Source organism: Talaromyces stipitatus, genomic scaffold, assembly GCF_000003125.1.
Source record: "Talaromyces stipitatus ATCC 10500 scf_1105507295555 genomic scaffold, whole genome shotgun sequence".
NCBI lineage: Eukaryota > Fungi > Ascomycota > Eurotiomycetes > Eurotiales > Trichocomaceae > Talaromyces > Talaromyces stipitatus.
In genome coordinates, this window is record NW_002990116.1 from 3,571,072 (window position 1) to 3,584,946 (window position 13,875).

General features: G+C 47.7%; 5 protein-coding genes across 5 annotated transcripts, besides 2 other annotated features; 3 read left to right on the forward strand and 2 right to left on the reverse strand.

Moving 5' to 3' along the window:
• Positions 1-327: part of a mobile genetic element that runs on past the window's edge.
• On the forward strand, positions 67-437 carry TSTA_124050 (uncharacterized protein; the record flags this gene model as incomplete). The annotated part of the gene is made up of 2 exons (XM_002482623.1): positions 67-372; positions 420-437. The coding sequence occupies 2 exons, from the start codon at positions 67-69 to the stop codon at positions 435-437; spliced, it is 324 nt and encodes a 107-aa protein (XP_002482668.1).
• Positions 438-3,289: 2,852 nt separating this feature from the next.
• Positions 3,290-3,312: a microsatellite.
• A 207-nt stretch (positions 3,313-3,519) lies between these two features.
• Positions 3,520-6,210, forward strand: TSTA_124060 (Rho GTPase activator (Bem2), putative; the record flags this gene model as incomplete). The annotated part of the gene is made up of 2 exons (XM_002482624.1): positions 3,520-3,617; positions 3,712-6,210. The coding sequence occupies 2 exons, from the start codon at positions 3,520-3,522 to the stop codon at positions 5,726-5,728; spliced, it is 2,115 nt and encodes a 704-aa protein (XP_002482669.1). The 3' UTR covers positions 5,729-6,210.
• Positions 6,211-6,484: 274 nt separating this feature from the next.
• On the reverse strand, positions 6,485-9,408 carry TSTA_124070 (peroxisomal multifunctional beta-oxidation protein (MFP), putative; the record flags this gene model as incomplete). The annotated part of the gene is made up of 5 exons (XM_002482625.1): positions 6,485-8,619; positions 8,669-8,758; positions 8,808-8,916; positions 8,968-9,195; positions 9,253-9,408. 5 exons carry the CDS (start codon positions 9,406-9,408, stop codon positions 6,485-6,487), a joined length of 2,718 nt encoding a protein of 905 aa, XP_002482670.1.
• Positions 9,409-10,658: 1,250 nt separating this feature from the next.
• TSTA_124080 (uncharacterized protein) lies at positions 10,659-12,554 on the forward strand (the record flags this gene model as incomplete). Its single annotated transcript, XM_002482626.1, has 5 exons — positions 10,659-10,811; positions 10,870-11,378; positions 11,437-11,460; positions 11,510-11,625; positions 11,708-12,554. The coding sequence occupies 5 exons, from the start codon at positions 10,659-10,661 to the stop codon at positions 11,857-11,859; spliced, it is 954 nt and encodes a 317-aa protein (XP_002482671.1). The 3' UTR covers positions 11,860-12,554.
• Positions 11,795-13,689, reverse strand: TSTA_124090 (60S ribosomal protein L7). Its single transcript, XM_002482627.1, has 4 exons — positions 13,635-13,689; positions 12,985-13,093; positions 12,618-12,784; positions 11,795-12,567 (listed from the first exon to the last, which is right to left on the reverse strand). Exons 1-4 carry the CDS (start codon positions 13,646-13,648, stop codon positions 12,108-12,110), a joined length of 750 nt encoding a protein of 249 aa, XP_002482672.1. The 5' UTR covers positions 13,649-13,689; the 3' UTR covers positions 11,795-12,107.
• Between the last annotated feature and the right edge of the window lie 186 nt (positions 13,690-13,875).

The window sequence follows — 13,875 nt, forward strand, 5'->3', positions numbered from 1 at the left end:
GATACACAATCATCCTGCTTGCAAATCTCTCAAAACCCACGTTAATTTAAGCGCCAAATGACTACAATGAAAAAGAGAATAAGCCGGCATACAAGAAGTTCATCTGAAGCTATTGGTGAAGTGTTTACACGGGCATCAAAGGCTTATGAGATGAGTATTAATGAGCTTACAATTACCCAGAAGGAACTCCATGATCTACGGGCTGCATATGAGAAGGAGAAGCAAAAACGTCAAAAATCTAAAAAGCAAATATCCCATGATCAAGGAATTACCAGAGAGGAAGCTCAGGCACTTTTACAAGGTCAGGTTGAGGCATCTCAAGCTGTTACCACTGCTCCGGCCGAGCCTGAGCTCCCAGTCTCTCATCCACCAGTACGTCGCCAATTTCGGTGTAGTGAGTGTAATATTCTCGGGCATAGAAGACCTCAATGCCCTAATCTTACTAGTAATTAATTTTTTGTGTATAATTATAATTTTGGGTTAGAAATTGAGATTTGAATTCAATATTGCGTACGCGTTCGGAGAGAAACTGTCGGCTCGCTTACATTGTCGCTTCGCTTACCGATTACGTTAGTTAGTTGTTGTTATTGGTTATCTAAGCAAACTACAACTGCGCTGACCCCTTTACGGAGGTCACATGACTCCCGGATCATAATTTATCCGCGCCGGAGGGAGATCCACGGGTGTAGCACGCTGACATTCCAGCTAAGGTCACGTGACATGTGCTGTGCAGCCAGTCACATCCGGCACAAGATTGGTACTACCGTCTACGAGAGATTTCGGATTGTATTAGCCGATTCTTCGATATATCGTACGGTCAATTGCCTGAGCTAGAATCGACATCGAGCGGGTTCGTGGAATTGAACATGCACTCCAAAACACGACTCAACCACCTAAACGCGGTCCAGATGATAGATCCTGGAGTCTAGACTCCAGGCAGACGGAAGGATTCAGTCTCAAATATTCCCCGAGTCTCAATATCTGCCCAAATCGGCATGCTGTTCCACGGGCTCCATACCCATCAAGCTTGACAGCCACCGGCAAGAATGCAAGAGCCATCTGGTCCGTGCATTATGTACTCCGTATGAAAGCAGACACTTTTCTCAAAGATGCACAGCGTCCTCTGTAGTACTGGCATACTGAAACGTAGTGAGGACTCGGCAGTTGATTCAGCACGTGCACTTCTATGTAGGTGGATACCTATCTTGGTATGCTCCATGGCACGTACCGTCGACTATACCGGTTTAGGTAAATACTGCAGCCTCTCATCCTTTGAGACCTTCATCCTCTTGTGGCTAGAAGTCGTCGTCATAGCATAGATATAAAAATGCATCTCTGTTGTCTGTCTCCGAGCTGAAGAACATAGTTATACGTACTGATAGCCTGAGTAGTTCGTGGAGCAAAGTGTTTCATATACCCGCTGAGTCCGCCACAAGATGCATGTTTCAGAATCAAGTGGGGGCAGCGTGTTGCGTTATGGGCTGCCCCTTGGCCTATGCTCCGACAGCGTACGTACACTGCTTACATCTGCCAAAATTGGCACAGGCCATTTGCCATGTACGTAAATGCAACGGTCTCTCGTGGTCAAGTCGAAAGAAATGATATGGCGTAGGCTATGTGGAAATTGGAGTTTCGGAGTGTCGAGCTGTTATTGCTTTGGAACCATGGACTCTCTCACCGCATCTACACTGGCAATACTTATTGGCCAGAATAACGTCGCAAGCTATACCACCTCTGGATTAGTGCCACCTTAAGAGGGTCTGTTAATGGAAAATAGTGGAGTCCAGCACTCAAACAGGACTAGCGGGCAATATCTCAATAAATGTTCCTGGCGAGGTGATCTTTTAATTTCAGAGTTATTGAATGTTATGTTTAGCATGGTTATATTTTCTCCAACTTCAAGACGTTTATATCAGAATTTAAACCTGCATTTGCTATGGGGTCATTGATCACTGACAATAATGATCAGTTACCTCGTACGTAACTATCCCTGAAGTGGATCAGCCCCTGCATACTCTGTACACACGCTGTCATTTCGCAAAGTAATGGCGCTGCTCGCGTGTCTGCTAGGCTACAACAAGTACCGCCACGCGTCAATAACAAGGTATCTACTCTAGCAGGATGTTGACTCGTTGGTACGCCATACTCCGTCCAGCGACGATCCATGGCTGCTGGTGGAGGCCCTGAGATCTCAAACATTTCATAAGAATGCGTAGCCAAGCCGATCAATTTTTCCTTCTCTTGCGATCCTGGGGCGAAAGGCTAATATCATAATTTTCCATACCTCTTCCTTTGTCTTTACACATCGTCCACAGTGGAATAAAAAGAGAAAGGCAGTAGTAGTACAAATGTAGAGATGACTGAGGAATAAGTAATAGTCCCGGCATCCCCGTATTCCGTATTGGGACTGGGCATTCTTTCCTGGTCAGCGCCCCTGGCTCCTGCCCCTCGGTGACTTCGACGACTTCTTTCTCTCCAACAACTTCACCGTTCATCCTGACTATAACACCACCTTATCACGTCCACCTTAATATTGGATAGCATTCTATACCACTGCATACGACCTCATACCGTGCCATTCTTAGCCTCGACACTCTCGGGTCCGTGCCTGCATTACAGTCTCTACGCCACCGCCTACTCCGTGCTCCGTCCGTACCTAGGAATGCATTGTCTGTGCGGGTCTGGTGTCTAACAAATCCAACCCAACCGGAAAAAATAACGTTCGGAAAACATTCAGCTGCTACAGCCAGCAGTTCTCCTAAAAGCCGCTTGTGTTGTGATCCATCATAGAGACAGGGGGCAGCCCACAGAGACCTTCGCAGCCATCCACCACACAGTGCACACTGTTGACGGCCATCAACCGGGCTTGTTCACCTTCAGTCAGTTTACGACCACCTGTCGCCCACGCAACAAGACGCAGTTCCTGTACGATTACTCACCTCCTATCCCGCACTCAACGCCTGATTCGCTTGGAACGACTCTTATCTTGCTTTTGGAAATACCCGAGATATTAGACACATGCGGTTGATCATCTTTGCATTTGTGTGCCGGCCATTACATATTCAAGCGATCGATCGAGCATCGTCACCTCGCTAAACTGTTCGCTCCACGGCCTGATCTATGCTCCCAACGAAGCATTCACTAGCAATCGGTAGTTCTTATTTTTGGACACGACAGATACAGTGGAGCAGGGACGATAGCGAAGGAAAGTCTCCGGAGTAATATGACAGGCCAGATTTGGTATGTGTTTTGTCTCATTTCTTTGTTGGTAATTATCCTGCCTTTGTGGTTTTCTTTTTTTTTTTTTTTTTTGGCTCTGTTTCCCACAAAGCGAGACGACTTTTGGCGATAGCGATGGACTATCGCCTACCACAAGTCAACAATCAGTCCCCAATGGTGGGGTTGCTTCTACAACTGAGCAGCCCATGTTTAAGAGACGTATCCGCGCTTGTGAATTGAGCAGTCACACTCATGTTGCGTCGACATCTCTGTCTTTTGAAACGATTGCTAATCTAAAACATGTCTGTTCCTAGAAACCTCAAATCCCTGTTTCTCCTTTTCGTACGGCTCCGATTCGACAGCCTCGTTACAATATCGGCTGCTCCACGCTTGGCGGGGTGGGTTACGATAAACATTGCAGTGTTATTCCATACGACAACAATTGCTAGTTTTGGCTGTGCCAATTTAGCGATTTTTCAAAATGCCTTCCAGATCGAATCAAGTCACGAACCTCGATCTCAAAACTTCCACGTTCAATAAGGCCATGCTAAATCCTGCGTCGAAAAGCGCCGATGGTCTGAAACCAGAATCCACTTTAAGCCCCATTACTCCCCGTTCTCCGAGATCCTCACCATCATCGCCGCGGTCAATCAGAGATGAACCAACTATACGGCCAGTCACCTCGCGATCGAGGACACGCTCTATGAATGCACCACTTTCTCCAAATGAACCAGAGCCACCCACCCCGAGTTTCACTGCGATGCCTCAGTACCCACCATCACCAAAAGACAATGCGAAACACAATCGCGATCCTTCACGTTCTTTCTTTGCCAATCTGAAAGCTTCTAGGTCATCCCATAAGATTACCAATTCTGACAGTTCAGGTCTCTCAGCGGAACCGCCGTCCAAAAGCCGTGGAAGCTCTCGTGATCGGTCCTATCCAATGTTACGGAGAAATGGATCAACTCCTGATCTTCTAGAAGCCGCTTCTCGACAAGACAAGGAGAGATCCGAGGGTTTTCAAAACGAGCAATCCAGTCGACAAGGTATGAGTGACATTCGCAACGGTGCAGAACAACAGGCTCGAGGTCCGCCACAAAAGAAGAGCAAGCCACGGTTCGGAAATTTACTCTCACGAACTCGCTCCGTCAGGGTAGATGATAAGTCTGCCCCTAGAAGTGCAGGGCTGCGCCGTCCTTCCAATGCAACTCTGCTCAAGGTCTCTGAAAGCCAGGAGGAGATATCCGGACCTCCCAGAACCGCACCCATGCGATCGGATAAAGACACTTACGAAACGTCCAACTCGAATGCAAATAACCGACCGCCTGATCGACCAGTTGAGGGCCGGCCCCAGACCAGTCGCAGAGAGAAAAATCCGTCGCTGGCGCCATCCAGCTCGTTCATGCAAGTATCAGGAGCATCAACCTTTCTGTTTAACAATATCAAGCATACATCGAGTGGAGCTGCAGATCGACTAGGTAAGGCTGGAAAGGGATTTTTTGGCAAAATCACAAGAAGCGGAAGTACAAATGAGCGGGAAGTTGTCCTGGATGACAACTATGTGTGTACTGTTATTAACCTCCCTCTTGTGGAACAAACTCGAAAAACACGAATCTCAAAGCGGCTGGAAGACTGTAAGGACAAGACCGAATACTGGATGCCCGCGCTGCCCTATCGCTGTATCGACTATTTGAACTATAAAGGATGTGAAGAGGAGGGATTATATAGGGTTCCTGGAAGTGGGAAAGAAGTCAAACATTGGCAGCGCCGATTTGACACGGAGGGTGACATCAATCTATTCGATGAACCAGACTTGTACGATATCAACACGATTGGATCTATGTTTAAGGCGTGGCTGCGAGAACTACCGGATGAGCTTCTACCAAAAGCAACTCAGCAAATGATCGCGGAGAAGTGCGAAGGTGCAACGACGGCACCACAGCTGCTTAAAGACGAACTGTCTAAACTTCCACCATACAACTACTATCTCCTTTTTGCAATAACGTGCCACCTGAATCTACTACATTCGTATGTGGAGCAGAACAAGATGAATTATCAGAATCTATGCATTTGTTTCCAGCCATGCATGAAAATCGACGGATTCTGCTTTCAGTTTCTAGTCTGTGACTGGAAGAACTGTTGGCAGGGTTGTTGGACAGAAAAGGAATGGGTGCAGGATGAAAAGGAAGCTCAGGAGAGGGCCGCCAAGGAGGCTCAGGAGACGAAACCCAATGGAAAACCCACCAACACTACTAATGGTCGTAACGGCACCACCATTCCAGATTTCTCACAACGGAGAACTGATTTTCCTGAATCCTCGTCAGCTGCCGAGGAGCGTGCGATTTCATCGTCGGGGAGTAGCCAGCCAGATCACGATCAACCAATACCCAATCCAGCAGCGACAGCACGAAAAACGCGACCTGCTAACCTGGAGGACACGAAAAACCATCGACAGAGCATGTCTCAACTGCCAGAGTTGGGACCTCCTCTTTCACCCATCAAAATTTAGTCGACTATCATCAGACATGTCCCAATTGGCACCTCTTGACACTCTGGAAACAGCAGATCCGACGCATCACATCAATCTTTACCATTTCATCTATTGCTGTACCTATTTTTTACCGACACTAGTTTGGATTTCTACTTGTTTCTTTTTTTTTTTTTTTTCAGCCTGCTCTGTCGTCACAATCTTTTCATTCCTCGGTCTGTTATTTGTTTAACCAACGGAGCATACAATGGCGTATAGCGAGTCCTCAATTTGGCGAATGCTTCTATTGTCTCTGTCCTTTTTGCCCGTCTCTCGTCTTTCGGTTTAGCCACACTTCTGGAATGATGTCTCTCTTTTTGTCTCATTTTCTCCCTCTATTGGCGTTAACTGCGTTGGTTCGTTTTCTTCTTGCTCCATTTGCATGTTGTTGTTTCTATGGTAGATAGATACACGCGCCTCGTTTTCTCTGTGGAGAAGGAGAATTTAAAATCTTTTTGGTTTTGTCATTCTTAGACTCCTTCTGCTGGTGTTTTTTTTGGTGCGTAGGTTGGATTTACAGAGCAGACTGTACTGTATCTATGACATTCAATACCTAGGTATGTTCCTGCTACTGGGTGCCTAGGCACAAGGTTGATTGTTTCCATATAGATACTCGGATTGAAATAGAATAGTAAACTGATCCAATAATCATGACAGCCAATATATAAACTTTGAAATACTATAACAAATATCCAATTATCCATGAACCTATCTACCACCTTCCAAATTTTGTACGTCTTACAACTTCGCCTTCCCATCCTGAAGCAACTCAGCCCCCGCACCACTAATAGCAGGCTTTCCAGTCTCAACAACAGTAGTCTGAAACAAAACCACATTCCCTTCCTTCCACATCTCCGTCTTGAGTGTTTGACCCGGTAACACGACGCCCGCAAATCGGACTTTGAGGTTCTTGAATGCTCCGAATTTTTGGTATACGTGTTTACCGGAGATGCCCAATGAGCAGAGACCGTGTAGGATGGGGGTCTTGAAGCCGCCTACTTTGCTGAATTCGGGGTCAATGTGGAGTGGGTTTCGGTCGCCGTTTAGGCGGTAGAGAGCAGCTTGGTCTTCGGACGTCTTTTCTTCGACGACTACGTCCGCAGCGCGTTTGGGGGGTTTGTACGCCGCCACGGCGGCTTTTGGTCGAGGGGCTGTGGGTTTGGGGGAGCCGCCGAAACCGCCGCTGCCGCGGATGAAGACGGTGGATTCGTTGTAGAAGAGATCTTCGCCGGTTCGTGCGTCCTTGGTGGTGAAGCCGGAGATAACAATGGCGGCGTTGCCCTTGTCAATGACGTCGACCAGTTTAGGTACATTGACTGTCTTGGCTGCTGTGGGGATGGGAAACTTGCGGATCTCGAGATACTGCTCACCGTGAAGCAACATCATTGGTGAGAAGTTGGCAACAATGTCGTCCATGTTGAAGGGAGTCTGGGTGTTGAACCATGGAATAACACCAAAGGTTGGAAGAGGTTGGAAGTTCTCGTTGTTCTCGTAGACCAATGGCAGGTCGGTGCGTTTAGCACCGAGACTGATATTGTACAAGATGACATCGCGGTCTGTATATTCAAATGGTGTTCCCTCAGCAGTCATCTTCTTGGCCTTTTCAATGTTAGCCAAGATGCCTTGATCGGCACTTGGGGCAGCCTTGGCTTGACCACCGGATTTGTTGCTCATGTTGGCCATGGCACGTTCAGAACCGGCTGACACGTCCGTTGGGTGGTCAGCACGACCATCGTCAAAGTCAACAATTTTCTTCCATACAGCGGCGACAGCCTCCGGTGTCAACTCAACATCGACTGGGAAGGCATGGCCACCGCTTCGCTGCCATCGGGTCTCGGCGAACCAACCACTGCCGACTTCGTATAGGCCCTTGGTACCAGGCTCGGGAACGGCATCAGAAGCAAGAGCAACAACAAGAGGTGCAACGTATTCAGGCTTGAAAGCCTGGACCAACTCCTCGGGCAAGATGGTTCGGGTCATGTTGGTACCGGCGTTGGGAGCAATGGTGTTGACCTTGATGTTGTACTTGGCTCCTTCAACAGCCAGGGCACGGGAGAATCCGAGAATGCCAAGTTTGGCAGCAGCGTAGTTGGCCTGTCCGAAGTTACCATATATACCGCTAGTGCTGGTTGTGTTGATCACACGGCCGTACTTTTGCTTCAAGAAGTATGGCCAAGCTGCCTTGGTAACCTTGTACGTGCCGCGAAGGTGAACATTGATCACTGGGTTCCACAGGTTGTCATCCATGTTGCTGAATGCCTTGTCGCGGAGAATACCAGCATTGTTAACAACAATGTCGATACGGCCGAATGCATCGATAGCAGCCTTAATCACTGCATCACCATCTTCTGCAGAGGCCTTATTACCGACAGCTTTGCCGCCAGCCTTGATAATCTCTTGAACGACGGGCTCTGGGTCAGCCAAGTCGTTGACAACAACTGAAGCGCCGAGCTTTCCGAAAAGAAGGGAGTATGCCCTTCCGAGACCAGCACCACCACCGGTAACCAAAGCTACGCGGCCGTTGAAATTCAAGTCGGGAGCAGATGGGTTGGCAGGGAGTTTCTGGGCGTCCTCCAACAAAGCCATAAAGTCTGCAGGACCATTGGGATAGCTGGGCTTGGAGAAGTCCTGAACATCGTTCCACTTGGCCAAGATAGCTTGAGGAGTCAAGGTAGAGTCGGTCTTCAACAGAGCTCCCTTGGCACGTTCCCATCGGTATTTGGCAACGGAACCACCGCCAACTTCGAAAATGCCTCCAGATTCGGTGGTGTTAGAGGAGTGTACAAGGACCGCGACAAGAGGAACGACCCATTCGGGTTTGAAGTGTTCGAGGATCTCGGGAGGCATGATGGTTGCGGTCATTCGGCTAGCAGCTGCAGGGGGTTAGCTATCTCTTCTGTAAACCGATCTGACCGAACTTACCAATTGGAGCTATGACGTTGGCAATAATGTTATATTTGGCACCTTCCTTGGCGAGGGTTTCGGTGAAACCGACCTGACTCAATTTGGCAGCTACATCTTGTTAGTATATTGTTTTAATAGCCACGGATAGGACACTCACCAGAGTAATTGGCCTGGCCGAAATTGCCGAACAAACCGGCAGCCGAAGCGGTGTTGATGACTCGGCCGTATTTCTGTTTCCTGAAATGAGGCCATGCTGCACGCGCGCACTACCAACTGTAAGCAGGCGTCTCATGTCAAAGGTAGTCTGCACTGCTTACCTTGTATGCTCCATAGATGTGCACTTGGTTGATTAGATCCCAATCCTTATCTGTCATATTCTTGAATGAAACATCGCGCAAGATACCGGCATTGTTGATGAGAATATCAATGCGGCCAAAGTTCTTGATGGCTGTGTCGATAATGGCTTCTCCGTTTTCCACGCTGTCGTAGTTGGCGACGGCCTTTCCGCCTGCCTTGCGGATTTCTTCGACAACGACATCGGCAGCCTATAGATATTCTATTAGTAATTTACAATGCTTCCTCTGACCGAATAGTCAACGTACCCTTGTCGAAGTGCCCTCGCCTTTGTGAGAACCACCGAGATCGTTGACGACAACGTTGGCACCTCTCGAGCCAAAGAACAAACAATATGCCTTGCCCAAACCACCACCAGCACCAGTGACCACGACGGTCTGGCCGTCAAAACGTAGCTCGGACATGATCAGATGATATGACGGGCGGGGGATAGACGTTCAGGTTGGGTGTCTTCAAGCCGGAGTGGTCAATCCGAACAGGTGTCACTAAGTTGAAACTAATCAACTTGCGATATCAACACGAGAAAGAAGATTTATTATAAAGGGTGGGTGAGTTGGGATACGTGTAGAGAGAAAATAGGATATAAGAGTGTGAAAGAAAGAAGAAAGAAAGTTACATGCCGGTTTGTATCCGAGCAGGCCAGACGAACCTCGGCTCTCCAGAAAGCGAGGCTCAGCGAATGAGGAAGCAGCCCGCCTGCCGCTCCCCATGACTGCTGACATCACTCACTGTCTTCACATGCTTTTTATCTTACTCTATAACAACTATATTGATAACCATCATCTCGAAGGATTACACATGAATGCTGCTTGATATGATATCAGCATCTATGTGTGTGTTTTCCAACCAGACCCCTTATTGTTTGGTTGCTCCGCTGTTTTTTGTTACTAGTTACCTACTATTTAGTTACATAACGGCACGACTACCAAGTAGACCTACGTAGTTTCATTTCAACTGCTAAAAAACAATGCTAAAACAATCGAATTGAATATTGCAAAGGAAAGGGTTTCATTAATCGCAAATATGCAGCAGTTTCCGGGCTTGACTGCATACTGCTACCTAGGTAGCTCCGCTGCTTAACCCCAATATCCAGATAACCCCAGATTCCGGTGTCGACTGCCGAGAGACGAACACACGACAAGCCGAAATACATCTCGGGAATACGGTTGTCGGTACGGAGTTTTATCTGTCCTGTTCTGAGTACAGAGCTCGCCATGCAATATAGTCTTACTTTTAGAAGCTAGCTCTTGTACCTATCGTCGAGATGAAATGAGAATACTTTGCAGAGGTGCGATATATGACGACGGAAAATATATATCTGAGCTGTAGAGCGCATCCATTTAGTAGTCTCGTTAGTAGTCTCGTTAGGAACCTTATGGGCAGTGATCCAAAATACCATCGATCTTCATGAAAGAATTTCCTGCGACTAAAAGAGGATTCTACAGCATGAATCACTTGGAAGCTCAAGCCTGTATAACCCCAACCTAGTGTTGCTCCACATGGGGAAGCACTCCGGGAGAACTATCAACCGATTTTTTGGGGAGGTGGGGAAGTATATCGGCCGGGAGTCCGACATCGAATAGATAAAACTACATGTCTCTCGCCATGTTAATTCGCAATTGCTCAATTGACATGCACATATCGAACAAATAACATGCCAGAAATTTTCGACGATAAATCAGAACATTGCATCCCCTTCCTTTTGGAGCGGTTGAAGCACCATCAAGCCCGGTATGCGAATGATGCCGACGCCCCGCCGTTTTTCCTGGGATTAAACGGCGTACAAGGAGTTGGAAAGACTGTACTGGTGTGTTTAAAAGGGGAAATAAGGATAACGAGAGATCAATTGTTAATAATATCCGCAGGTATCAGCACTACAAAAGACCCTTCGATCCCCGCCTTATTCCCTCCCCACAGTCACCCTCTCCCTCGACGACATATATCTCACACACGTAGACCAAGTAGCGCTCGCAAACTCTCACCCGGATAACCCCCTTGTCCAACACCGCGGCCAACCATCAACCCACGACTTAACCCTCGGCCGAAAAGTCTTCGACTCCCTCCGCGCCAATCAACCAACCGCCATTCCGCAATACGACAAATCCGCTTTTGCGGGCCAAGGGGATCGAGTGCCCGAGTCTCAATGGGAGGCAGTCAATAAAGACGGGGGGGAGAAAATCAAAGCAGTTATCTTTGAGGGGTGGTGTGTTGGATTTCGGCCCTTGGATGATGAGACGCTGAGACGGAAATGGGAGGATGCTGTGAAGAAGAGGGAGGATCCAACAAGCAACTATGATGGACGTCTGGGGTTTGTTAAGTTTGAGGACGTTAAGGCCATTAATGATGCGTTGAAGGAATATGATGTTTTGACGAAGTGAGTTGGTTCGCTTTATCTTGTCGTGGAGTTGGAGTGCTAACTTTATTGTCGCAAGTCAACTTGATGCTTTCATACACATGTAAGTCTACGCCACACGCGTTCTTGACACTTGCTCTGACTGTTTATAGTGACGCGCAAAACTTGCGCTACGTCTATGACTGGCGACAAGAACAGGAGAGGACTCTAATAGCTGCCAAAGGCACCGGCATGACCGAAGAACAAGTTAATCACTTCGTCGACGGATGTACGCACCCGTCCCCATTATGCATTTCTCATTCAAGAAAAGATTGTAATAGTTCCGACTAACACTCTCTTAATACGGGTAGATTATCCCTCGTATGAATTATTCACTGATGCTCTGCGCAGCGGTGTCTTTCGGCCGACAGACGACGCTGAAGCCCATACAGATTGGCGGAATAGACAGCTCAGGTTAGTTGTGAATAGGAACAGGAGGGTTGAAGAGGTTATTCGTATATAGATGCTTTGAGCTTCGTGAGGCCTCAATAAAAGTTGTTAAAAGATAAATTACCAGGCAGAAGGCATCTAATAGGACAATTATGGGTTGATTGAATATGTTTGGTCCGGATTAACCTTGGATAGACTAGGCTACCTATGAATCGACAATCATAAACGCTAATGAACTGCAGTCCCTATACAAACAAACAACCCATAAAAGAAAGAACATCCCTTGAAATTGGAAATCAATAACAAAGACTTTTTGGCTTTTTAGTTCATCTGGCGAACGAGCGCGTTGATGTTCTCCTCGCGGTTACCAGTGTCACCACCCTCAATGAAGTGGTTGAACTTGCGGGAATGGAAACCGCCAGTAGGGTTGGAGAGTTTGAAGGGCCAAAGGAAGTTAGAGGCCTGCTTGAAGTTGGGGCCAACAGTGTAGATCTCGTGGATGAGATCCTCGACGCAGACAATGCCGTACTTGCCAAGGTTCTCCTCGATGATCTGGTTGTCGGAGAGGGGGAGACGCTGGCCGTTGACCTTGCCGTAACCACGCTTGTAGATGAGCTCGCGGACGGTCTTAAGGTTGGGGTAACCGTAGGCAATGTAGGGGTTGATGATGGTGAGCATCTCAGAGGTAGCCTTGTTCAAGCGAACGAAGACACCGTTGTTGATCTGGAGGAGACGCAACAATTGCAAGATCTTGCGAGGCTTGGGGGGGATCTTGTTGATACTAAGAACTGTTAGTACAGACGTGAGTTGATAAGAGTTATTTAAACATACCCCTTGATACGAATGACGAAGACCAACTTGGGCTCGTCGGCAACGTAGAAGGTACCTGCCTTGCGGCTCTCGCGAGCAAGACGGATCTTCTCGCGCTCAGCATCGCGGTACTCCTTGACGTAGGACTCAGCACGCTTGAAGATGACACCACGCTTCTCCTTGTTGGCCTAATGAATGCAACTGTCAGTATGAACTGCAATGCAATAAAGAGACATCCATGCCAAGGATATATTGGTGATTGTCAGCCCCGAAAGATGGTTAACAAAAGCGACAGCATCGACTTGTGGTCTAGTCGCGTTATGGTTGTTATAATCATCCAGCCAATCTATCCTCTCCACAGATGTCGCAACAAAAGTATTCAACTAACCTGCTTCTTCTTCTCGGCCTCTTCACGGCGAGCGGCACGGGCAGCCTCCTGGCTCTTACGCTTCTTGAGGAGGGTCTCAGGCACAAGGACCTGGTCCTGGGTAGGAACACTGTTCAATCATGCAAGGTCAGTATAGTCTGTCTATTGGAGAAAACTCAAAAAATCGCCGAGTAGAAAGAACTGCAGCATAGTGCCACATTCTCTGACTGGGGGCGTGGTGCGAAAAAATGAACTCGACGAAATTCATTTAGTCGGTGAGGATAATGTAGATCAATCATTCAGTACTACTTCTGTTCTCCCATTCTACAGGAAAGAAAAGTTTCGTAGGCAATGATGTGAACTGCAACGAGGCCTCAGCCAACAAAACCCTAAGCATAACGCTCAGGAAAATATATTGCCAAATGCTCCGTACTGCAAGAATACAAGCAAGTGACAATTGATTTTAGGGAGAAAGAGCCATGCTTCCTTCAACCCCAATACCCCTCGCTATTCTTTTTGAGTCCATGAGACATAAAAGCAACAGCAACCGGGACTAATCGAGCTGGCGCTGAGCATTGAAATCGCAACAGCAACTCCAGCGAGAATATAGGACGACTATACTGAAGCATCTTGCTAATAAGAAGTAGAACGCTTTTCAAGGGAAATCGTACGTGGTGGCAGCCATTTCGAATGTGCGGTTGTCGATGGTTGTCGATTGTTGGCGTTGGACAAGTCGAGAAGGAAAGGAGAAGAGTTCGGCGTTGAAGAAGAAATTGCTTTGTGTGGGTTAGAAGTGGGAGCTAGTCTGTTTACGGCATAGATTGGTCGATAAGTGATGTCGGGCCGATTTGGTTCCGACGTTATCTTATCGGAGTTAGGGCTAGGGCTAGCGACGGTCCCGCATATGACGGC